The following is a 25,335-nucleotide window of genomic DNA, read 5'->3' on the forward strand; positions in this document are numbered from 1 at the left end:
GGGAGCGGAGTCGGGGCCTGGGGACAGGTTTAGCTCGCCGCGGGGATAGACCCGGACTGGCCGGAGACCCGAGTCCGCGGGCGAAGCCCCGGAACCATTCCCTGAACTTTCAACTAGTAAATCTGACCTTTTAACAAAATGTCATTGATCATTGAAAGGTATTTGAATAATTAACGTCTAACTAATCAATAACCCAAGGGGGATTCAGTCAAATAACTAATCATTTAAACTATTGAAATAGATAATAGTAGCTGATAACTGGGCCGATGAAAGTGCGACAACTGAATTATTGGGGCTGATTAATTGTTAGGTTAATTTAAAACTAAACTAGTTAAACAATCGAGACTAGTTACCAAATGTTGGTTGTTAGGTCATCATTTCTGACAGCTACAAGAACAAGATAAAATGTGCCGCTAACCAGTACCTGAGGTAAATCACCGACTGAGCAAACTACCGTAGCTATTAAAAGCCTGACTCTTGGTCAGGAAGTTGCTGGTCAACTCAACCGATTAACCCATTAAGTGAGGAAGTGGCAGAGGGGCAGAGCTTTATTTAACTTGGCATGAAGCAGTGAAAGGGTTTCTGGTTGGGGGACAGAGTTGCCTGGTGGCCCCAGGATACAACAGACAAGTAGAGTAGCTACCAGAACTTAGGAGGAGAAGACTAAATTACTGAGGTCCACCTAGGTTCTGCATGAAGCTGCAAGAGTGTGCTGAGCACAAGAAGACATGCCAACTTGGTGGAGGCTTCCAGGAGAAGACAGAGGTCGGATAAATCGGAGGGAAGTGGCGGACGGAGAGGCGGGACCAAATCGAGTAAAGCAAGGTAAGACGATGTTGAGGGTGAAAGGTGAAGTGTTTAAGGGGAACCTGAGGGGGAGCTTCTTTGGTCAGAGGGTGGTAGGAGTGTGGAACGAGCTGCCAGTGGAAGTAGTGGATTGTAACATTTAAAAGAAGTTTGGCTAGGTACAGTACATGGATGGGAGGGGTATAAAGGGCTTCTTACACACAGCCGTCACTGAGTGCTACACTGTTGTGCCACCCCCTACGCTATTCTGAGAGAGAACCGTCGATGACTAAACCTCAGGATAAACTTTAGTTACACTCATACACAGGCTGTGCTCAATGTCAGTGTTAGATAGAACATAGAATAGTACAGCACATCACAGGCCCTTCGGCCCACAATGTTGTGCCGACCCTCAAACCCTGCCTCCCATATAACCCCCCCACCTTAAATTCCTCCATATACCTGTCAAGGTATGTAGGTTATGTCCAAAAGAGGAAAAAAAAGTGTCTGGAATTGCTTAGCAGTTTTGAACAAGGGAGTGTATCAAAAATCAATTTACAAAAATTAGTGAAAATAACAAAAAGAAAACTGCCAATATTTATAAAAAAAAATATCTACCAGAAAACAAGACAATAACTCCAAACTATACTTGGCTAATGGGGGAGATTTTGAACAATTTCTTTTCTTCGGTATTCACTAAGGAGATGGATATTGAAATGTATAAGGTAAGGGAAACAAGTAGGGAAGTTATAGAAACTATGATGATTAAAGAGGAGGAAGTACTGGTGCTTTTAAAGGGATATAAAAGTGGATAAATCTCCTGGTCCTGACAGGATATTCCTAGGACCTTGAGGGAAGTTGAGGGAAGGGGCTCTGACAGAAATATTTCAAATGTCATTAGAAATGGGGATGGTGCCGGAGGATTGGCGTATTGCTCATGTGGTTCCATTGTTTAAAAAGGTTTGTTTAAAAAGAGTAAACCTAGCAATTATAGGCCTGTCAGTTTGACGTCAGTGGTGGGTAAATTAATGGATAGTATTCTTAGAGATAGTATATATAATTTTCTGGATAGACAGGGTCTGATTAGCAATAGTCAGCATGGATTTGTGTGTGGAAGGTCATGTTTGACAAATCTTATTGAATTTTTTGAAGAGGTTACGAGGAAAGTTGACGAGGGTAAAGCAGTGGATGTTGTCTATATGGACTTCAGTAAAACCTTTGACAAGGTTCCGCACGGAAGGTTAGTTAGGAAGGTTCAATCATTAGGTATTAATATTGAAGTAGTAAAATGGATTCAACAGTGGCTGAATGGTAGATGCCAGAGAGTAGTGGTGGATAACTGTTTGTCATGTTGGAGGCCAGTAGCTAGTGGTGTACCTCAGGGATCTGTATTGGATCCAATGTTGTTTGTCATATACGTTAATGATCTGGATGATGGGGTGGTAAATTGGATTAGTAAGTATGCCGATGATACTAAGGTAGAAGGTGTTGTGGATAACGAAGTAGGTTTTCAAAGCTTGCAGAGAGATTTAGGCCAGTTAGAAGAGTGGGCTGAACGATGGCAGATGGAGTTTAATGCTGATAAGTGTGAGGTGCTACATTTTGGTAGGAATAATCCAAATAGGATATACATGGTGTTAATTAATCCCGTAACTGGATCACTTACCAGCAAAGATAGAGAGGTCCGTTGAAGTCTGATGGTACTATTTTTAAAAGTCTTTATTTATAAAGGGGCACAAAAATAAGATTAATACAGACATTCAGATAAAATATGTCGTCAATACTCAATCGAAAAATGCGGGTATAATAATAATCATCAATTAAGCAATAGCTCTATCGTTTGTCTAGGGGATATTGTATTGTCCAACGGAAAGATAAAAGTCACTGTCCTTTCAAGCTGCAGCTCTTTGGGTTTAAGAGAGACGGTTTTAAACTTGCCCGGGACTTTTATGAGGCCAATCCGTTGCGTGGGGGGAGTGGGTTCCCCGTTGTTAGTTCCAAGTCGTTTTCTGTGGTACCAGCCACCAGCCCCCAGGCAAGGGAACCAAACGCACGTGGCTTCCTTCAAATGGCTTCCCGCTATTGCGGGATGGCTAGCGTTTCTTCTGGTGCGTCTGAAAGGAGTTGTTCCCCCAGACCCTCTTTTATACTTCCTCACGGGGTCTCAGATGTCAGTCAGGTTGGGACGATGCAATCCCTCTCTCAACCAGCCCACTTTGCCCGAGGGCTTGCACGTAGCATCGTCCCCAATCCACAAACGTGGTCTCCAGGAGACAATGGCCAGGTCTCTCTCATTTTCTGGGTCCTCTGAGCCAACCCAATAATGCTCTTGCGATTCTCACAAAGGAGGGGGCTCCCCCGTCCCTTCGGCCCCTCAGAGCTGTGGTGCATTCATAACAATGGTAAATGGTAGGGCATTAAAGAATGCAGTAGAACAGAGTGATCTAGGAATAATGGTGCATAGTTCAGTGAAGGTGGAATCTCATGTGGATAGGATGTTGAAGAAAGCTTTTGGAATGCTGGCCTTTATAAATCAGAGCATTGAATATAGGAGTTGGGCTGTAATGTTAAAATTGTACAATGCATTGGTAAGGCCAAATTTGGAGTATTGTGTACAGTCCTGGTCACCGAATTATAGGAAAGATATCAACAAAATAGAGAGAGTACAGAGAAGATTTAAGAGAATGTTACCTTGGTTTCAGCACCTAAGTTACAGGGAAAGGCCGAACAAGTTAGGTCTTTATTCTTTGGAGCGTAGAAAGTTGAGGGGGGACTTGATAGAGGTATTTAAAATAATGAGGGGGATAGATAGAGTTGACGTGGATAGGCTTTTTCCATTGAGAGTAGGGGAGATTCAAACAAGAGGACCTGATTTGAGAGTTACAGGGCAAAAGTTTAAGGGTAACATGAGGGGGAATTTCTTTACTCAGAGAGTGGTAGCTGTGTGGAACGAGCTTCCAGTAGAAGTGGTAGAGGCAGGTTTCGGTATTGTCATTTAAAGTAAAATTGGATAGGTATATGGACAGGAAAGGAATGGAGGGTTATGGGCTGAGTGCAGGTCGGTGGGACTAGGTGAGAGTAAGCGTTTGGCATGGACTAGAAGGGCCGAGATGGCCAATTTCCGTGCTGTAGTTGTTATATGAACCCTGGCAGTCTCCACCTCTCTCTCAGGGTGATGAGCCCTGTGTTATGAGGCACCAAGACATACAAAGTTAACTTAAGACTTTGCCCTGATTCTACATTACACGTGTTTGGTCTCCTCATATTCTCATTAAGTCATGTATGTCACCAGATACAACCCTGAGATTCATTTTCTTGTGGGCATGCTCGATAAGTCCATAATAGAGTAATAACCATAATGGAATCAATGAAAGACTGCGTTCAATTAGTGTTTTAACAACAACAAACTATGCAAATACAAAAGGAAAATAATAAGTAAAATAATAAATAAGCAATAAACATCAGGAACATGAGATCAAGTCCTAGAAAGTGAGTCCATTGGTTGTGGGAACAGATCAATGACAGGGTGAGCAAAGTTGAGTGAAGTTATCATCTTTGGTTCAAGAGCCTGTTGGTGGAGGGGTAGTAACTGTTCCTGAACCTGGTGGTGTGAGACCTGAGGCTCCTGTACTTTCTTGCTGAAGTTTCTGTTCAAGGATATTGGTGTTTCCATACCAGACTGATACAGACAGTTAATATTCTCTCCATTACACAGACTGTCAGAGTTTTTGGTGCCATGCTGAGTCTCTGCAAACTGCCGTGTTCTCTTTGTAATTGCACGTGTGCTGGGCCCAGGACAGTTGCTGACTCTTGAACGGGCTCACGTACACTGAATATGATCTACCAGTCACCTGGTTGTGACCCTTGTACATCATTTATCTGACTGCACTGTGCTCTCTCTGTTCTGATGTTCTTTTTGCTGTTACGTAAGTGGTGGACAAATGTTTGGAGAGGGTTCCTACAGGGACGATTTATGAGCATTTGGACAAAGTTCAAAGTCAATTTTATTATCAAAGTCACCATATACAAAATATGAATTTTCCTGGAAACGTACTCGGCAAGTATGGCAACTCAGTGACTATAACAAGATCTACCTGAAGACAACAAACTATGCAAATGCAAATATAAATAATCTGCAATAAATACCAAGAGCATGAGATAAAGTCGTTAAAGTGTGATCATTGGTTGTGGGGGCTTCCCAATAGATGAGTGTAGTTAGCCTCTTTTGTTCAAGAGCCTGATGGTGGAGGGATAGTAACTCTTCTTGAACCTGAGGCTCTTGTACCGTTTACCTGATGGCAGCAGCGAGAAGAGAGCGTGTCCTGGGCGGTGGGGAATCTCTGATGGTGGATACTGCTTTCCTGTGACAGCGTTTCATGTAGATGTGCTCAGTGATTGGGAGGGCTTCCCCTTTGGTGTTTCCATACCAGGCCAAGCATAGTGTGATTACGGATCATCAGCAAGGCTTTGTGACGGGCAGGCCATGCCTCCCAGAGCCTGATGAATTCTCTGAGGATGTGTCAAAGCACATTGATGGCAGAGCAGCATCAGAATCAAGTTTAATATCTCTGGCATATGTTGTGAAACTTGTTATGCAGCAGCAGTACATTACAATACATAAAAAACTAATTTACAATAATATACATAAAATAAATTAATTAAATACTGCAAAATGGGAGAAGAGGTAGTGTTCATAGGTTCAATGTCCATTCACATATCTGCTGGTAGAGAGGAAGAAGCTGTTCCTGAGTCATTGAGTGTGTGTCTTCAGGCTCCTGTACCTCCTCCCATGTGGTTGCAATGAGAACAAGGCATCACCTGGGTGATGGGGGTCCTTAATGATGGATGCTGCCTTTTTGAGGTATCGCTCCTTGAAGATGTCCTGGATGTGATGGAGGCCAGTGCCCATGGTGGAGCTGATTGAGTCCACAACTTTCTGCAGCTTATTTTGATCCTGTGTGGAGGCCGAACCCACCTCCCCCCACCCCTGCCCATACCAGACAGCGATGCAGCAGTAGAAGTGATGTCTAGGGATCTTGGTATAGCATTTGTCAAGATTCCCTGTGGTAGTCTCATTCTGAAAGTCAGAAAGCACAAGATCCAGGGAAACTTGGCTGCATGGATTCAGAATTGCCTTGCCCACACTTAAGACAGAGATTGTAAATGGAGTGTATTCTGCCTGGGGGTCAGTGACCACAGGGATCTATTCTGGGACCCCTGCTCTTTGTGGCTTTATGACTTGGATGAGAAACTGGAAGGGTTGGTTAGTTAGTAAGTTTGCAGTTGACATGAAAGTTGTTGGAGTTGTGGATAGTGTAGAAGGTTGTCATAAGTTACAATGGGACATTGCTAGGATACAGAACTGGGCTGAGAAGTGGCAGATGGAGTTTAATCCAGAAAAGTGTGAAGTGATTCACTTTGGAAGGTCAAACTGTCAGCAGGGCATAGGGTTAATGGCAGAATTCTCAGTAGTACGGAGGAACAGAGGGATCTTGGGATTCAAGTCCATAGACCTTTCAAAGTTGCTGTGACAGTTGATAGGGTGGTTAAGAGGTGTGTGACCTTCATCAGTCGAGTTTAAGAACCATGAGGTAATATTGCAGCTCTATAAAACCCTGGTTAGACTGTGCTTGGAATATTGTGTTCAGTTCTGGTCACCTCTTAATAGTAATCATTGGAGAGGATTCAGAGGAAATTTACCAGTATTCTGTCTAGATTGGAGAGCATGTCTTATGAGGATAAGTTGAGAAAGCTAGGGCTTTTCTCTTTGGAGTACAGGAGGATGAGAAGCGACTTGATAGAGGTGTACAGGATGATAAGGGGCATAGGTCAAGTGGACAGGCAGAGACTCTTAACCAGGGTGAAAATGGCTAATACAAGGGGGCATCATTTTGGGGTGATGGGGAGTGGGGGATGCCAGAGGTAGGTTTTTTACACAGAGAGTGGGAGTGCATGGAACGCACTACCGGAGGTGGTGGTGGAGGCTTTCGGGACATTTAAGGGACTTGTAGATGTGCACATGGACAAATGAAACAAGTCATTTTTTTATTGGAAAGAAGGGTTCAATTGATCTTGGAGTATGTTAAAACAGCAGCACAACATACTGTGCTGTCTGACTCGGTGATACATGAACAGAAGATACTCACAGTACGTGTTCTGTGTTCTCTAACGTCATGGCTGTCCAGGTAGTGGATAATACTGGGCTGTGAAGCCAGAGTTGAGGGACAGCAGAGATTTCGGAGGGTTGGAGGAGGTCACAGAGGAAGAGCAGGAAAGAACCGGAGAGAATCTATGATAAAATATCTCTCATTCATTACAAGGGCAGGTGCCATTCCAGAACTGTGTTTGGACATCAGGTCCTCACTGTATATGAGTTAGCAGAATGGCGGACTGAGTGGTGATCTGGGGAGAGGGCTTGTGTATTGACCGAGAGATGTTGCCTGGGGCTGGAATGGTTGTTTCCATTGCAACCCTCCTTAGAGATATTTCCTGACTCTCTCTCTCTCTCCCCCCCCCCCCCCCCCAATATCTTCTTTGCAGTTTGTCAGAAGTTCCAGATTTTGGAAGACCAGACGGTCGCACACGTGCTACAGGAGAAGGAAGGTGAGTAGTGCGTGCGTGTGTGCGTGTGCGTGCGTGTGTGTCTGTGAGAGAGTGTGTGTGTGTGTGCGTGCGTGAGTGTGTGTGCGTGAGTGTGTGTGCGTGCGTGAGTGTGTGTGTGTGTGTGAGATTGTGTGTGTGTGTGGTCAGAGGTTTGGGAGGTACTGTCAAAGTTGAGTGGGGCTAGAATTGAAGGTCATAGGTTAAGGATGGAAGTTGAAGTATTTATGGGGAATCTGAGGAGGAGCTTCTTCACTCAGAGTGGTGTGAGTGTGGCATGAGCTACTACTGGAAGTGGTGGATGAAAGTTTGGTTGTGAGATTGAAGAGAAGTTTGTGGGAGGGGTGTGGAGGGATGTAGTCTGAGTGCAGGTCGATGGGACTAGGCAGAATAACAGCTCAGTTCGGGCTGGGTGGGATGAAAGGCTTGTTTCTGTTCTGTGTTGTTCAATGCCTCTAAGCTGTAGTGATTAGTGTTGTGCCAATTGATTCAAGGACTGATTGGGTTAAGGAAAATAGCTGTTCTTGGTGTAGAACTTCAGGCTCTGGCACTTCCTGCTATGAGAAGATGGCACAACTGCTTCGTGGGGTTCTTTGCACATTGCTTTTTTATGCAGCACCGTTGGTGGGGAGGGATGTGCCCATTAGTTACTGCCTGTAATGCTGCTGACGTTTAGAGCATCAATGAAGGTCCTCCATCTCTGTCTCTCCTTGGCCATCTTCTCTATTGTGCCCTAGGTGTGGTTCAGGGTCCTCATTTCTGCCTCTGTGTTAGGGTGCCAATTTGTCTTTCGTCTCCCATGTTTCCTCTGCCCTTCGGGGCCTAATGAAGTGCTGTCTCGTTGATAGAGGGGCCTCTCTTTTCATTATGTGGCCAATCCATCTCCAAGGTTTCCTCATGATGATTGTGACCATGACCTCTTGGTGACGCAGAGAGAGTAGGGCGTGGTTAGAGATCTTTGTTGTTCCGGAGGCTCCTGGTGTGGAATGTCGATGGCTTGGCGAGGTCACTCTTCATCACGCACCGGCATTCTGACCCGTGCAGGAGTGTGGCCAGATCAGCTTGGTTGATCATCATCGTTGCTCATTGATCTGAAGATGTTTCTAGTTGTGATGTTATTGGGCTGAATCCATAAGACCATGAGACAATAAGATATAGGAGCAGAGTTAGGCCATTTGGCCCATCGAGTCTACTTCACCATGGCTGATTCAATTTTCCTCTCAGACCCAGTCTCCTGCCTTCTCTCCATATCCCTGCATGCCCTGACCAATCAAGAATCTATCAACCTCTGCCTTAAATATACACAAAACTTGCACTCCATGGCTGCCTGTGGGGAAGAATATCACAGATTCACCACTCCCTGGCTAATGAAATTCCTCCTCATCTCTGTTCTAAAGGACTCCATTCTATTCTGAGGCTGTGTCAAATCAATCTGTGTCCATCTCCTCTCATGTCTTTGTAATTCCCTTTACTCCACTGTAATACTGATACTGATAACATCTGACTTTAGCTTCTTAAATTTCAGGGTAAATTTTCCCCTAAGGGTTCTTTTATCTTCTCTCTTATCAATTCTGGTTTATTGCGTAGTGCCAATGCAGAATAGGTGAACCCCTAGTGGGCACGGCCCACTAAAAAGCTACCTCGTCAGCACCCTAGAAATTTCACCTCAACCTGATTTCCCCTATCTACCTGTATGTCATAGTTCTCCATGACTATTGTAACATTGCCTATTTGACATGCATTTTCTATGTCCCGTTGTAATTTGTAGGCCATATCCTAACTGTTGTTTGGGGGTCTGTATAAAACTCGCATCAGAGTCTTTGCATCCTTGCAGTTGCTTAGTTTTATCCACAAAGCCTTCTAATGGTTTGATTTCACTTTCTGCCAACAGAGCAATGCCAAACTCTTCTGCCTTCCTGCTTGTCCTTCTGATACATTGTGTACCCTTGGACATAGAGCTCCCAGCTATACCCTTCCAGCCATAACTCAGTGATGCTGACAACATCATACCTGCCAATCTGTAACTGTGCTGCAAGTTCAGCTACCTTATTCCATATATGGAATTAGGTAGATGAATATATTTGAAGTCAGATTCAGACACCTTCAGTCCTGTATTCCTTCCCCCTTTTCAATTTTGTCCGTCTTTTACATCGCAGCTCATGTTATTGACTGCAATTGAGTCCAAATCTCCTGCAGCTTCTTGTGTTCCCACACATTCAAATTGATGGGAGGCGTATAGAGTGCTGTGGTCCAGGTCCGGGTCGATGGGACCAAGTAAAGTAACGGTTTACTGTGGACTGGATGGGCCAAAGAGCCAGTTTCTATACTGTAGACCTCTATAAGCACACAGGTTTGTACCTTAGACTGTGAAAGCTAGAGATTGAATGTACAGGGAATTCCACCAGGTTAATAGGGGCAGCCGCTTATTTGGAACAACTCCTAAACATCAAAAACTAATGGAGAAAATAGCTGGGATTCCCTTAGTTTGTTTGTGACACAATGTTATTTAATTGGGACAGGGGGCTTGCGGACAGTTACTAACTAGCATCAGTCACATGCATAGTTTTAAAATAATGTCATTTGTGTGTTTTGTTTTCAAAAAGCTGTGATTTTTGTCGCTGATCGTTGGTGAGTAATAAGCAGTATGGCAATTTAGAGGTGTTTTGCTCACTCTGGCTTTAAGCATTCGGGCTTGGAGGTGCCAGAAACAGCCTGGAGTGAAAATGAAAGAATTTCACTACTTCAAGTTAGGAGCTGTGAAGAATTTGAAGGAGTTGACAATCATCTTTGAATGTTACATTGAAATTGAAGATTTGGAGGATGCAGTAGTTGAAAGCATTGTGTGAAGGCAGTCCATTATCTGCACTAGGTGTCTGTGCTGACTTTGCACATTTACAGATAATCAAAAGAACATGGCACTGTACACTGGATAAGTTCCTCTGTCGATAACTATTCGGGATTAATACAGTTTTATAGTACTATAGTAGCATTGGTAGTGTTCTAATTGTTTTTCATTTACCTACATAATTTGTTACTCAGTTAAACAGTAGTTTGTTTTTGTAGTAAAACTTTTTAACTATTTCCATGAAACTTTGGCTAATTGGGGCAGCCGCTTAATAGAGCCAAAATGTGCTGGTCCTGATGTGTCCCAATTAGCAGAATCCACTGTATCTGTAAGTACCTCAGCCAGTTAATTGGTCCTTTACTTTCTTTTCTTTTTCAATCTTTTTATTGAATTTCATACATAAAGAAAAACATAACATAATATAAATAGGTTATAAGTGCACTAGATTTGAAGTTAAATTTATAATAGGATAACAATATCTTATTAAATATCAGGCAAAAAAATTACAATAAACAATCAAACCTATTTTGATTGAACATAAGAATAAAAATAGTCATCAAAAGAAAAAAAAATGTAAAAATGCACGAAAAAATGTATATTAAAAAAAAATAAACCTAAACTAACATGGGCAATAATACCAGTTTATATGAGTATGACAGTGTCAAGAACTCCGGAACTCCATACCAGAACAAGAATAAAAAGAGAAAAGGTCTGGAAGAGGCCAAATTAATTCATATGAAAATGTCAAATGAAGTTTCTTCAAATTTAATTGATGAATCGAAAATAGTACTTCTAATTTTTTCTAAGCACAGGCAAGAGATAGTTTGAGAGAACCACTGAAACGTGGTAGGAGGGTTTACTTCTTTCCATTTTTGTAATATAGACCTTCTGGCCATTAATGTTACAAAGGCGATCATTCGTCTGATTGAAGGGGAAAGTCGACTACCATCCTCATTTGGTATACCAAAAATTGCAGTGATAAAATGAGGTTGTAAATCAATATTCCAAATTGAGGAAATGGTAGTAAATATGTCCTTCCAATAGTTATGTAAAGTGGGACATGACCAAAACATGTGGGTCAGTGAGGCCACATCTGAATGACATCTGTCACATTGAGGGTTAATATGAGAATAAAATCGAGCAAGCTTATCTTTAGATATATGTGCTCTATGTACGACCTTAAATTGTATTAAAGCATGTTTAGCACATATAGAAGAAGAATTAACCATTTGTAAAATTTTTTCCCATTTTTCTGTTGATATATTATATTGAAGTTCTTTTTCCCACTCTTGTTTAATTCTACCTGATATTTCTGGTTGTATCTTCATAATCCTATTATAAATAAGAGCCACTAATCCTTTCTGACAAGGATTCAGGGTAAAAATCATGTCTGAAAAATCTGTCAAAGTTGAATTGGGAAAGGATGGTAAAACTTTATATAAATAATTTCTAATTTGTAAATATCTGAAAAAATTAGATTTAGGTAAATTAAATTTGTTGGAAAGTTGGTCAAAAGACATCAAACTACCTTCAAAAAAGAGATCACGAAAACATTTTATACCTTTCCTTTTCCATATGCTAAAAGCTTGATCTGTTAAAGAAGGTTTAAAAAAGAAGTTAAGTAAGATAGGGCTATCAAGAACAAAGTTTTTCAGAGTAAAAAACTTACGAAACTGAAACCAAATTCGTATTGTGTGTTTGACAATAGGATTGGATATCTGTTTATTGAGTTTAACTAAATCAACCGGAAGAGAAGAACCAAGAACGGAGAATAAAGAATATCCTTGTGCAACATTACATTCTAAATTTACCCACTGCGGGCACAATGGTGAATCCAAATCTAGTTTCCAATATATTAAGTTTCGAATATTATTCGCCCAATAATAAAATCTAAAGTTAGGTAAAGCTAAACCACCATCTTTTTTAGATTTCTGTAACTGTCTTTTACTTAACCTGGGATTTTTATTTTGCCACACAAATGAGGAAATTTTTGAATCAATGTTATCGAAGAAAGATTTAGGAATAAAAGTTGGTAAGGCTTGAAATAAATATAAAAATTTCGGTAAAATCATCATTTTAATAGCATTAATCCGACCAACTAATGATAAGGATAAAGGAGACCATCTAGTAGTAAGTTGTTGAATTTGATGAAGCATAGGTAAAAAATTCAATCTGAAGAAATCTTTATACTTCTTAGTAATTTTATACCTAAATAAGTAAAGTTATCAGTAACAACTTTAAATGGTGTCCTGTCATTCAATAAAGTTTGTGCATTTAAAGGAAATATTTCACTCTTATCCAAATTTAGTTTATAACCAAAAAAGCTACCAAATTGAACCAACAAGGATCGAATAGCGGGAATAGATCTATCAGGGTCAGAAATATATAACAACAAGTCATCAGCATAAAGTGATAACTTGTATAACTTTTCATTACGAGTAATACCAAAAATATTAGGAGATTCACGAATAGCAATGGCTAAAGGTTCTAATGCGATATTAAATAATAAAGGACTTAAGGGACAACCTTGTCTCGTACCACGAGTTAATTGAAAAAAAGGAAGATCTGTAATTATTTGTAAGAACAGAAGCAACAGGTTTATAATATATTAATTTAATCCATGATATAAAATTAGAACTAAAATTAAAATTTTTCAAGGCATTAAATAAGTATGTCTATTCAACTCTATCAAAAGCTTTTTCAGCATCTAATGAGATAACACATTCTGAGGTTGTGGGTGAAGAAGTGTAAATTATATTAATCAATTTTCTAACATTAAAAAAGGAATACCGATTCCTAATAAAACCAGTTTGGTCTTCTGAAATAATCTGTGATAATACTTTTTCTAACCTAATAGCTAAAATTTTTGTAAGAATCTTAGAGTCTACATTTAATAGCGATATAGGGCGATAAGATGCACATAAAGTAGGATCTTTATCTTTTTTTAAGCATTAGAGAGATAGTAGCTTCATAAAAAGACTGGGGTAATCTCTTCTTAGTAAATGCATCATTAAAGATTTCACATAACCAAGGGGAAAGCAAAGAAGAAAAAGTTTTAAAAAATTCTATAATATAACCATCAGGACCAGGAGCTTTCCCTGAATTCATTGATGAGATAGCCTCTCCTACTTCGGCCATAGAAATAGGAGCATCAAACACACTTTGATCTTCATCTGTCAGTTTGGGAATACTTAAATTGTTAAAAAAAATTATCCATCATGGACAGATCGCCATCAAATTCTGATTGATATAAAGATTTATAAAAATCTTGAAAAGTATTATTAATTTCTTTATGATCAGTAGTCAGATTACCGTCTTGTTTACGAATTTTAATAATTTGTCGCCTAGTCAAAATAGCTTTTAATTGGTTAGCTAACAATTTACCAGTTCGATCACTATGAATATAAAATTGAGCCCTGGTCTTAATTAATTGATTCTCAATTGAAGAAGATAATAATAAACTATGTTCCATTTGAAGCTCAACTCTCTTCTTATAAAGTTCTTTGGTAGGAGTAACGGAATAAATCTTATCAATTTCTTTAATTTTATCCACCAATAAAGCTATATCTAAATATCTTTGTTTTCTTTTACCAACGGAATATGAGATAACTTGTCCACGGATAAAAGCCTTGAAAGAGTCCCAAAGTATTCCTCTGTCAATCTCTTCGGTATAGTTTGTTGAAAAAAATAAGTCAATTTGTTGTTTTATGAAGGTAATAAATTCTGGATCTTGAAGCAAAGTAGCGTTGAGTCTCCAAGATCTAGTATTAATGGAAGAGTCTGAAATCTTAATAGATAACTTAAAAGGTGCATGATCCGAAATGGCAATAGAATCATATTTACAATCGGTAACATCTGTTAATAAACGATGATCAATAAGGAAATAATCAATTCTAGAATAACTATGATATACATGTGAAAAAAATGAAAATTCTTTATCTTTAGGGTTCAAAAACCGCCATATTTCAGTAATTCCCGAATCAACCATAAAGGAATTAATAAGTAAGGCTGATCTATTCGGAAGAGTTTGAATAGGTTTAGATCTATCCATCAAAGGATGCAGACAACAATTAAAATCTCCACCCATTATCAACATATATTCATTTAGATTAGGGAGGGAAGTAAATAAACATTTAAAAAATTCAGGGCAGTCAAAGTTTGGAGCATAAATATTAACTAGAACCACTTTTGGATTAAAAAGTGAAACAGTAATCAACAAAAATCTGCCCTGTGGGTCTTAAATAATTTCATGATGTGTAAACGAAATTGAGGGGTCTATAAAAATAGACACACCCCTAATTTTGGCGGTACAATTCGAGTGAAATTGTTGACCCTTCCAGAATCTAAAAAAGCGTTGATTATCCTCCCTCCTAATATGGGTCTCCTGTGCAAAGATTATATTAGCATTCAGTCTATGGAATACTTTAAATATTTTTTTACGTTTAATCGGATGATTTAAACCATTAGTATTCCAAGAGATAAAATTAATAGACTTATCCATCATGCCAATATTGATTGTGTATATCATAAAAGGTTAAAAAGACACATAACCCATAATTCAGGAAGAAGGAAAAATGATTCAGGAGCAACCGGAGAACATGACACCTCAACAATATTAATAATTTAAAGTCGGCCCATAAACTAAAAACAAAAAAATAAAAAGCAGAAGCGTGAAAAAAGATCCCTCCCCCCTCCCCCAACCCCTCGAAAAAAAGCCAAGCGGCAGGCGCACAAACTAATATAAATATTACCCCCATTTCAAGATGGCAACTCCATGAAAAGATAAAAAGAGATTATAAAACACCCAGATTTAAGTACAGGGTTGCAAAAAAAAAGAATATATATCAATCAAAATGAAAAAAAAAAGTAATATAATAAAGTAAAAGATCATTAATTAAAAAAGGATAAACATTAAAGTTTGAAACAGTGTAATATGCCTTTAAAAATCCATATTCAAATACAAAAAAAATGACGTTTCAAAAGCAAAGACTTATGGGAAGAAGAAACGACATTTTGAAAAAGCCATATTACAAAATATAAATGTAAATTCACCAATCTATTAAAAAAAGTTTAAAGAAAAGGTTATCAAAATAGAATTAAAAAAGGATTCAATAATCACTACAATATAAAAAATTCATCCCATTCTCAAATACAAGCAAACAAATGAATGCTTACGGAAAGCAAAGTCTTATGGGAAGAAGAAATGACATCTTAAAAAAAGAAGTCATTATTACAAAATATAAACATGTATATCCAATTCAGAAAAAAAATTAAGAAAAAAGACATTATAGTAAAATTAAAAGAGCATCTATAAACCATGATAGTAAAAAAAAAACCGGGTCTACAGACCAAAGTAAAAAGCTATAACGCAGCTTCATAAGTTAAAGCCCAAAATGAAATGGCATCTTCTCTCCAAAAATTCTTCAACATAATACACAGTTCAGCTTATGCTGGAAGATCGATGTTCTTCGACGAATTTCTTCACATCTTCCAGAGTATTAAAAAAGCGCTGACTGTTGTCACTCAACGTAACTCTGAGATTTGCTGGGTATCTTAAAGCTTGTTTAAGTCCAATCGAATGAATCTCTGCCATCACTGGTTTAAAAGTGATTCATGTTTTCATTACTTCAAATGAATAATCTTCAACAATACGAAACGCGTTGCTTCTGTAAGAGATCATACTTTTCTGACGAGCTAGTCGGATTAAAAGTTCTTTCTCCCGAGGATAATGGAGGCGAGCAATCACAGCTCGTGGCTTTTCTCTCGAGATCGAAAATCTCAAAACTCTGTGGGCACGATCAATAGTAGGTTTAGCTTTCAAAACATCAGCGCCAAAAACTTCCCATAATAAGTTAGAGAAAAATTCAGTTAAGTCATCAGATTCAACATTTTCGGGAAGCCCGATGATTCACAAATTCTGTCTGCGAGATCGGTTTTCAAAATCGGTGATTTTAAACTTATAATGCTCTACTGTTCTACTTCTTCTCCAGTGTTTCGATTGTACGTATTTTTTCACAAATTAACTTATCAAGAGCTGTGAACTTTTCTTCATGTCGTTCAATATCTGCTGCCTGCGATTGTAACTTGGTATCAAACGATCTAACGGCTTCTTCGAGCCCAGACATTTTCGCAGTAAGCTTATTTTCCAGACTTGTCATTTTACTTTCCAAACTTGCAAGTTTAGTATCCAGAAGATTAGAAATTGCCTCAATAGATAGAGGCTCTTTAGACGATTTCTTAGGTGCAGACATTTTAAGTTTGGAAAGATTAAATCAAGTATTATTTTAGAAAAGAAATAAATCGTAAGTATCAACCCATGTAATAAAGATGAAAAGATTTGATTAAAGGGTGATTATAGTTTAAAAAATGAAGAGCGCCTAAAAGGCAATTGTTTACATCACCATCTTGAAACTCCGCCCCCCGGTCCTTTAGTACTCGGCCTGGCTTACTATCTGGATCAGACACCTTCTGTGGATTCACTCTCTCGAAGAACGTTTAGATCCTTCATTGATGCTACTGTACCTGCCCGTGATGGAACAGCACAGTACTGTTCCATGTTTAACGCTCTGTCAAAGGCACAAAGCACATGGCATCAGTAAACTGCAGGTCAGGTTTTCCTTGCGCCTGTACATATACACGTCCGTGTGTACTGTCTGCCTGTTAGGCCCCCGGCGTTCAGGTTAGCGATGAAGCTCCTCCGCCTCCGGCGGTGTTCATCGTGTCAGTAGCTCCTCTCATTTTTCACTACTTTAGAGAAACAGCGTTGAACTGGCCTTTCCAGTCCAATGAGTCCAGCAACCCAATTATTTAACCCGAGCCTAACCACGGGACAATTCACAGTGACCAATAAACCGACTAACCACACGTCTCTGGAATGTGGGGGGATCCCAGGTGTTCACAGAGAGAACGTGCAAACTCCTTACAGCCGGTGCCAGAATTGAACTCCAACACTCCCAGTGTATTAGTTCGCGCTACACTCTATGCTACCGTGTCTTCAGGTTCAGGTTTATGGTGTTCAGTTCTAGTTGCCTCATTATAGGAGAGATGTGGAGGCTTTAGAGAGGGTGCAGAGGAGATTTACCAGGATGCTGCCTGGATTAGAAAGCGTGTCTGATGAGCATAGATTGAGCGAGCTCTGGAGAGGAGGATAATCGGTGATTTGAAGGAGCTGTACAAGATGATAAGAGGCATAGATCGAGCAGATAGTCACAGACTTTTCCCCAGAGCGGAAATGGCTAATACATCATCATCACCATTAAGTGCCATGTTGTATGAGTTGGGCGATCGTGGTCTATGACCACGATTGTTCTTGCCATTGCCTTCCTCTGGACAGTGTCTTTACAAGGCAGGTGACCCCAGTCATCATCAATATTCTTCAGAGATTGTCTGCCTGGAGTCAGTGGTCGCATAACCAGGACTTGTGATCTGCACCGGCTGCTCGTACGACCGTCCACCACCTGCTCCCATACACAACCAGGACTTGTGATCTGCACCGGCTGCTCGTACGACCATCCACCACCTGCTCCCATGGCTTCACGTGACCCTGATCGGGGGCTAAACAGGTGCCACAGTTTGCCCAAGGGTGACCTGCAGGCTAGTGGAGGGAAGGAGCACCTTACACCTCTTTTAGTAGTGATGTATCTCCACCTTACCACTAATACAAGAGGATACCATTTAAGGTGTTTGGAGGTAAATGTAGGGGGAATGTCAGAGGTAAGTTTTTTTTTACACAGAGTGGTGGGAGCACGGAATGCCTTGCCAGGACAGGGGGAGGTAAATATGTTAGGGACATTTAAGAAACTCTTAGATAGGCATATGGGTGATAGAAAAATGGGGTCTATGTAGAAAGATTTGGTCTTAGAGTAGGTTAAAATGTCAGCACAAGCCTGCACTGTGTCATGTTCAGTAATTATTATCACAAGCACACATGCCCTTGGTACGAGGTGGTTGTCCATCATGTCTGACATTGATGGAATCTGTGCAGGAGAATTTTTGAAATGGAAAAGCCATTGCATTGAGGCAGTTCCACTCTCTCAACCTTGGGCTGGGTCCAGTGGTACGAATAAGTGTCATAAACTGGGGTCTTCCTTGGTTGTAGGGGAATGTCAGGGCATCTTCTGTGCCTTGTCATGCCCTTCGCTCTCCATGGAGCGTTGCAGAACCATCTTCCTACCCATTGGACCTCACTGTAGATCTCATCCACCCAAACCGCTGGGACCCTCCGTCAGCAGGGTACGAGGTAGCTGGCTACCCTCACCTGATCGAGGCTGCCACGCGCAAGCAGCTACTTGGAGCCACAGGTGAGAGCTGAGTGTTCATTGGAGACCAAGGGTGAGTGAGCTGCCCCAGATTGGACACGTCAAACCCCTTCACCAAAGGTGCTACCTCTTCCTGGACACCCCATACAACCCCCCCCCCCCCCGGCCCAAATGGTATATTTGCCATGAAAATGTAGGCCTTTCGATATTTGAGGTTCCCCTCTCCCCATTCCTCTATACTCCGAGAACAGACTCACATGTTCCTCATGTTAACCCTTTCATTCCCAGGATCACCTCTGAACCCTCTCCAATGCCAGCACATCCTCTCTTAGAGAAGGAGCCCAAAACTGCTTGCAATACTCACCAGTGCTTTATAAAGTCCCAACACTACCTTCTTGCTGTTATATTGTAGTCCTCTATAATATAAACGCAAGGACGCAATGCTGAGGCTTGATAAATCCATGTTCATTTCATCACCTGCTGTGCTTCCTCTTGCAGTTGAGGAGCACGTTGCAGCCAACAGGCTGAAGGCCCAGCAAGCGCGGCTGAACCTTACGGTGGCAAGGAGGCTGCAGGAGGAGGAGGATGAGCGGGGCTGGAGGCTCGACCTCAGACTGTGCCGACAAAGGTGAGATTCGGCTGACGTATTCAAAAATGATTCAGCAACAAATATCCACAAACAAAGGAGGCACTACATATGTGTTAAAGGTTACAAGGTCATCGTGTACCATGCACCATGTTGTATGATGTGATTGGGTTTGGCAAATTTTTACAGAAGTGGCTGGCTATTGGCTTTTTCTGGGCACTGTCTTTATTAGACAGGTGATCAGAATCAGGTTTAACATCACTGGCGTGTGTCAGGAATTTGTTGCCTTTGTGGCAGCAGTACATTGTAATACATAATAGAAAAAATTGTGAATTACAGTAAATCTACATGTACTGTATACTTGAAATATTTAAATAAGTAGTTCAGATATAGAAATTAAAAAGTAGAGAGATCATGTTCTTGGGTTTAATGTCCATTCAGAAATCTGATGGCAGAGGGGAAGAGGCTGTTCCTGAATCATTGAGTGTGTGTCTTTAGGCTCCTGCACCTCCTTCCTGAAGGTAGCAATGCGAAGAGGGCACGTCCTGGGTGGTGGGGGTCCTTAATGATGCCTTTTTGAGACAACGCTCCTTGAAGATGTCCTGCTTACTATGGGGGCTACTTGCCCATGATGGAGCTGACTAAGTTTACAACTCTCTACAGCTTATTTTGATCCTGTGCAGTAGCAACCCCACCCCCGATATCAGACAATGACACAGCCAGCTCTCCACTGTACGTCTGTAGAAATTTGAGAGTGTTTTAGGTAACAAACCAAGTCTCAAACTCCTAGTGAAATGTCTTTGCGTCTTTTTTGCTGCATCGATGTGTTGGGTCCAGTTAAGATCCTCATTGAAACTGACACCCAGGAACTTGGAATTGCTCACTCTTTCCACTTCTGATCGCTCTGAGGAATGTTGTGTACTCTCTAATCCACCATCAGCTCTTTGGTCTTACTGATGTTGAGTGCAAGGTTTTTGCTGCAATGCCACTCAGCTAGCTGATATACTGTATCTCACTCATGTACAACCTCTTGTCACCATCAGAAATATTACCAACTATAGTGAATCGTCAGCAAATTTATAGATGGCATTTGTGTTGTGCGTAGCCACACAGTCTTCTTCTTCTTCTTCTTATTGTGTCCACTGGCAGTCTATATGTGGCCCAGCCAGAACTGGACACATTTTTACGCCTTGTTGTTGAATTCAGCAAGATCTGCAACCGTACAGGGTTCCTCTAGCGATGGGCCTTGCAGGAGATGTTGCAGAGTTTGTGGCTCAGTTCCGCATTCACAAGTTGTCGGGCTGGTTGTATATCCCAATTTGCTTAGTGACACCTTTGAACGACCTACACCAGTCCCAAGTCTGTTAAGGCACTTGCGGGTTGCTCAGTTGTAATAACCTCCCATGATCCTTTCTCTTCTCCAGCTGTGTATCACTTTTGCCAATCACCTTTCCAGCTCTTAACTTCACCACCCCCCCCCCCCCCAAACCTGTCTTCTCCCATCATTTCGGACCTCCCCTTCACCCTTTCAAATCTCTTACTATCTCTCCTTTCAGTTAGTCCTGACGAAGGGTCTCGGCCCGAAACGTCGACAGTGCTTCTCCCTATAGATGCTGCCTGGCCTGCTGTTTTCTACCAGCATGTTGTGTGTGTTGTTTGAATTTCCAGCATCTGCAGATTTCCTCGTGTTAGCGTTTTTAAGTGCACTGGCTCGCAATGTTTTCCAGCTTGTGTTTTTGTGTTAGTGAGCTTATTCAGGATGTTGTTTCATGCACTCACTTTTGCCTTTGTCGTATCGATGTGGCATCTGTCATGGGTATAGAGAGAGTAGAGCAGTGGGCTAAGCACACACCTCTGAGGTGTGTCAGTGTTGATCGTCAGCAAGGAGGAGATGCTATTTCCAATCCCCGTAGATTATGGTCTTCCGGTTAGGAAGCGAGGATCCATTTGTACAGGGAGGTACAGAAGCCCAGATTGTGGATGTTTTTGATCAGAACTACAGGAATGAATGTGTGAGCATCGCAGCCATTCTCAATCCATCAGAGACTGTCTGCATGTCATCAGTGGTCACAGAACCAGGACCCGTGATGTGCATTAGCCGCTGGTTGAACGTCCACCACGTGATTCACGTGACCCTGATCAGAGGGAAGAACCAGGACCCGTGATGTGCATTAGCCGCTGGTTGAACGTCCACCACGTGATTCACGTGACCCTGATCAGAGGGAAGAACCAGGACCCGTGATGTGCATTAGCCGCTGGTTGAACGTCCACCACGTGATTCACGTGACCCTGATCAGAGGGAAGAACCAGGACCCGTGATGTGCATTAGCCGCTGGTTGAACGTCCACCACGTGATTCACGTGACCCTGATCAGAGGGAAGAACCAGGACCCGTGATGTGCATTAGCCGCTGGTTGAACGTCCACCACGTGATTCACGTGACCCTGATCAGAGGGAAGAACCAGGACCCGTGATGTGCATTAGCCGCTGGTTGAACGTCCACCACGTGATTCACGTGACCCTGATCAGAGGGAAGAACTGAAGTGAAGCTACACCTCACCCAGGGCTGACCTGCAGGCTAGCGGAGGGAAGGAATGCATTACACCTTTGGTAGAGACGTATCTCCACCCCACCACCCTAATTACAGTACAGTTATATAAAGTATAAAATACAGTAAAAAAAATGATTACTAATGTAGTAAAGGAGTTAAATACTTATCAACCAATCTCTAAGCCACACCAGACAATAAACTGCTGGAGGGAAGTGCAACAGCTTTCCCCTCTCTCTCTGTCTCGTTGCGGCCCAGCCTCAGTGAAGATTCCCACTTGCACAAAGAAAATGCCCCTTTTTATACCCTTCAGGGCTATTTGCCCTGATTCCCTATTTACTTTAGGATTGTAAGCAGCAGGTGGTATTTGCACCTGCAGAATCATCTTCAGACAAACCTGGTTTTTCACTATTACCCACTCTCCAGATTGTACTCACACGAAGTTTTCAAAACGTTGTTATGGACTGCAACACGCACAGAATACTGCAGGAGCTCAGCATCTATGGAAATTATTAAACAGTCGACATTTCGGCCTGAGACCTTTCCTCAGGACTGGGAAGGAAGGGGGAACATGCCAGAATAAAAAGGAGGGGAAGGAGGCTGGCTGAAAGGTGATGGGTAAATGGGTGGGGAAGGTCAAGGGGTGACCGGTAAGGAATCTGATAGGAGAGGAGAGTGGACCATTGGAGAAAGGAAAGGAGGAGGGGACCCAGGGGGGAGTAATAGGCAGGTGAGAAGAGGTAAAGGGTCAGAGTGGGGAATAGAGGAAGAGGTGTTGAAATTTGTTTCCCAGAAGGAGAAAATGATATTCATGCAAATCAGGTTGGAGGCTCCATCACCCTGAGGGTGCCCTCATCGTGGCACAAGGGGAGGCCAAGGACTGACCCACTGGAACGAGGATGGGAATCGGAATTAAGTGTTTGGCTACCGGGAAGTCCGGCCTGTGGTGAATGGCAGTCTCCAACACTGTGGACTGGTTCCCTTGTACTTTTCTCAGCACCTTCTCAAAATAGCTAACACCATTTTGTTTTCAAACTTCCATTTTGTGTTAGACATTTTAGCATGTGCCAAGGAGGCATCAAAATGAACTCTTCCCTTGCATCAGTCTAAGAGATTTCCCTACTGCAACAAGAAGTTACCTCTGTTTATACGTTTGAAGATCTGATTTCCATCCCCTAGTGGTACTGGCCTGTACCTTCCTCCCTCCGATGACCTTCGGACTAGACACGTCATTTAGCAACAGAGACACCAGGTCTGAAAGGAGGAAGGCATCCTTTATGGGTATCTAATCTTAGGGGTCATGCATATCTCCAGACGTGCCACTACAGCTCACAATGATGCCATCTTGTTCTATAGGTTTCCATTTTAGGTAACATATTTTAGGTATTTTTAGCTTGCCATAATGAAATATATAAACTTGTAAACACGCCAGGACAGCACAGTAGTGTAAGGTTAATGTAACTCTTTATAGTGCCAGCAATTGGGCTTCATTTCTCGCCACTCTATGAAAGGAGTTTGTACGTTCTCCCTGTGATTGCATGGATTCTCTTTGCATGCTCCGGTTTCCCCCTACAATCCAAAAAGACGTAAGGGTTAGGGTTGGTGAGTCGTGGGCACGCCATCTCGTCACTAGCGGACTGCCCCCTGCACACCCTCAGAGTGTGTTGGTCATTAACACATTTCACTCAATATCTTGATCTACATGTGACAAATGAAATAAATCTTTAATCTTTTGAAACTCCTGCAGAAAAATCGCTTTGGTACTGCAGGTCTGGAACTCTCTAGCCCCGGAGTTCCCAAGCTGGGGTCCATTGACCCTTCAGTTTATGGTAGGGTTCCATGACATAAAAAAAGTTGGGAACCCCTGCTCCAGCCTGAAATTCCCTTCTTCCTCATTGACAGTATTGTTTTTATGATGTGATTGCTTCTAAAAGGAGGCACACGCAAAATGCTGGAGGCAGCAACTATAGAAATGAATGAATAGTCAGTGTTTCAGGCCGAGACCCTTCTTCTGGATTGGAAGACAGTTTCTTAGGATTATAAAAGTTGGATTAAAGCAGGACCACCTGTATGGAGAGGTGGATGCCTTGGGGAGGGGGAGGAAGTGGCAACTCGGGCAGGAGTCGGAGGTGGGGGGTGGGGTGTGAGCTGGACTGCCAATCTGGACACTTGACGTTTCTGTCTCTGCCAGTCAGGTCCTTTCTGTGTGCCCAGACCAACATCCCTCCCACGCCCCCCTCCCCCGTGCTGCCCGCAGGATGACTGTAATCGGGACCGGATGATTGCTCCTCCCCCACCCCCAGGATGACTGTAATCGGGACCGGATGATTGCTCCTCCCCCCACCCCCAGGATGACTGTCATCGGGACCGGATGATTGCTCACCTCCCCCCACCCCCAGGATGACCGTCATCGGGACCGGATGATTGCTCACCTCCCCCCACCCCCAGGATGACCGTCATCGGGACCGGATGATTGCTCCTCCCCCCACCCCCAGGATGACTGTCATCGGGACCGGATGATTGCTCCTCCCCCCACCCCCAGGATGACTGTAATCGGGACCGGATGATTGCCTCACCTCCCCCCACCCCCAGGATGACCGTCATCGGGACCGGATGATTGCTCACCTCCCCCCACCCCCAGGATGACTGTAATCGGGACCGGATGATTGCTCACCTCCCCCCACCCCCAGGATGACCGTCATCGGGACGGATGATTGCTCACCTCCCCCCACCCCCAGGATGACGACCGTCATCGGGACCGGATGATTGCTCCTCCCCCCACCCACAGGATGACCGTCATCGGGACCGGATGATTGCTCACCTCCCCCCACCCCCAGGATGACCGTCATCGGGACCGGATGATTGCTCCTCCCCCCACCCCCAGGATGACTGTAATCGGGACCAGATGATTGCTCACCTCCCCCCACCCCCAGGATGACCGTCATCGGGACCGGATGATTGCTCACCTCCCCCCACCCCCAGGATGACTGTAATCGGGACCGGATGATTGCTCCTCCCCCCACCCCCAGGATGACTGTAATCGGGACCGGATGATTGCTCACCTCCCCCCACCCCCAGGATGACCGTCATCGGGACCGGATGATTGCTCACCTCCCTCCACCCCCAGGATGACTGTAATCGGGACCGGATGATTGCTCCTCCCCCCACCCCCAGGATGACCGTCATCGGGACCGGATGATTGCTTCCCTCCCCCCACCCCCAGGATGACCGTCATCGGGACCGGATGATTGCTCACCTCCCCCCCACCCCCAGGATGACCGTCATCGGGACCGGATGATTGCTCACCTCCCCCCACCCCCAGGATGACCGTCATCGGGACCGGATGATTGCTCACCTCCCTCCACCCCCAGGATGACTGTAATCGGGACCGGATGATTGCTCACCTCCCCCCACCCCCAGGATGACTGTCATCGGGACCGGATGATTGCTCCTCCCCCCACCCCCAGGATGACCGTCATCGGGACCGGATGATTGCTCACCTCCCCCCACCCCCAGGATGACCGTCATCGGGACCGGATGATAGCTCACCTCCCCCCACCCCCAGGATGACTGTCATCGGGACCGGATGATTGCTCCTCCCCCCACCCCCAGGATGACTGTAATCGGGACCGGATGATTGCTCCTCCCCCCCACCCCCAGGATGACTGTAATCGGGACCGGATGATTGCTCACCTCCCCCCACCCCCAGGATG

The 25,335-nt window shown here is 43.0% G+C and overlaps 1 protein-coding gene across 7 annotated transcripts in view; it reads left to right on the top strand.

The window, feature by feature from the left end:
• Positions 1–25,335, top strand: part of LOC132397041 (proteasome subunit beta type-6-like) — a 120,215-nt gene that overhangs the window by 603 nt on the left and 94,277 nt on the right. For 3 of the 7 annotated variants that reach the window (XM_059975279.1, XM_059975278.1, XM_059975280.1), the window contains exons 2-4: positions 687–825; positions 7,327–7,389; positions 18,988–19,117. In XM_059975279.1, coding sequence (XP_059831262.1) covers positions 729–825; positions 7,327–7,389; positions 18,988–19,117 — 290 coding nt within the window. In that variant the 5' untranslated portion in view covers positions 687–728. Of the gene's footprint in view, positions 826–7,326; positions 7,390–18,987; positions 19,118–25,335 lie in introns of all 7 variants that reach the window. The other 4 variants (XM_059975276.1, XM_059975283.1, XM_059975281.1 and 1 more) reach the window with 2 other exon arrangements.

This window comes from Hypanus sabinus, chromosome 7 (genome assembly GCF_030144855.1).
Source record: "Hypanus sabinus isolate sHypSab1 chromosome 7, sHypSab1.hap1, whole genome shotgun sequence".
NCBI classification, from domain to species: Eukaryota; Metazoa; Chordata; class Chondrichthyes; order Myliobatiformes; family Dasyatidae; genus Hypanus; species Hypanus sabinus.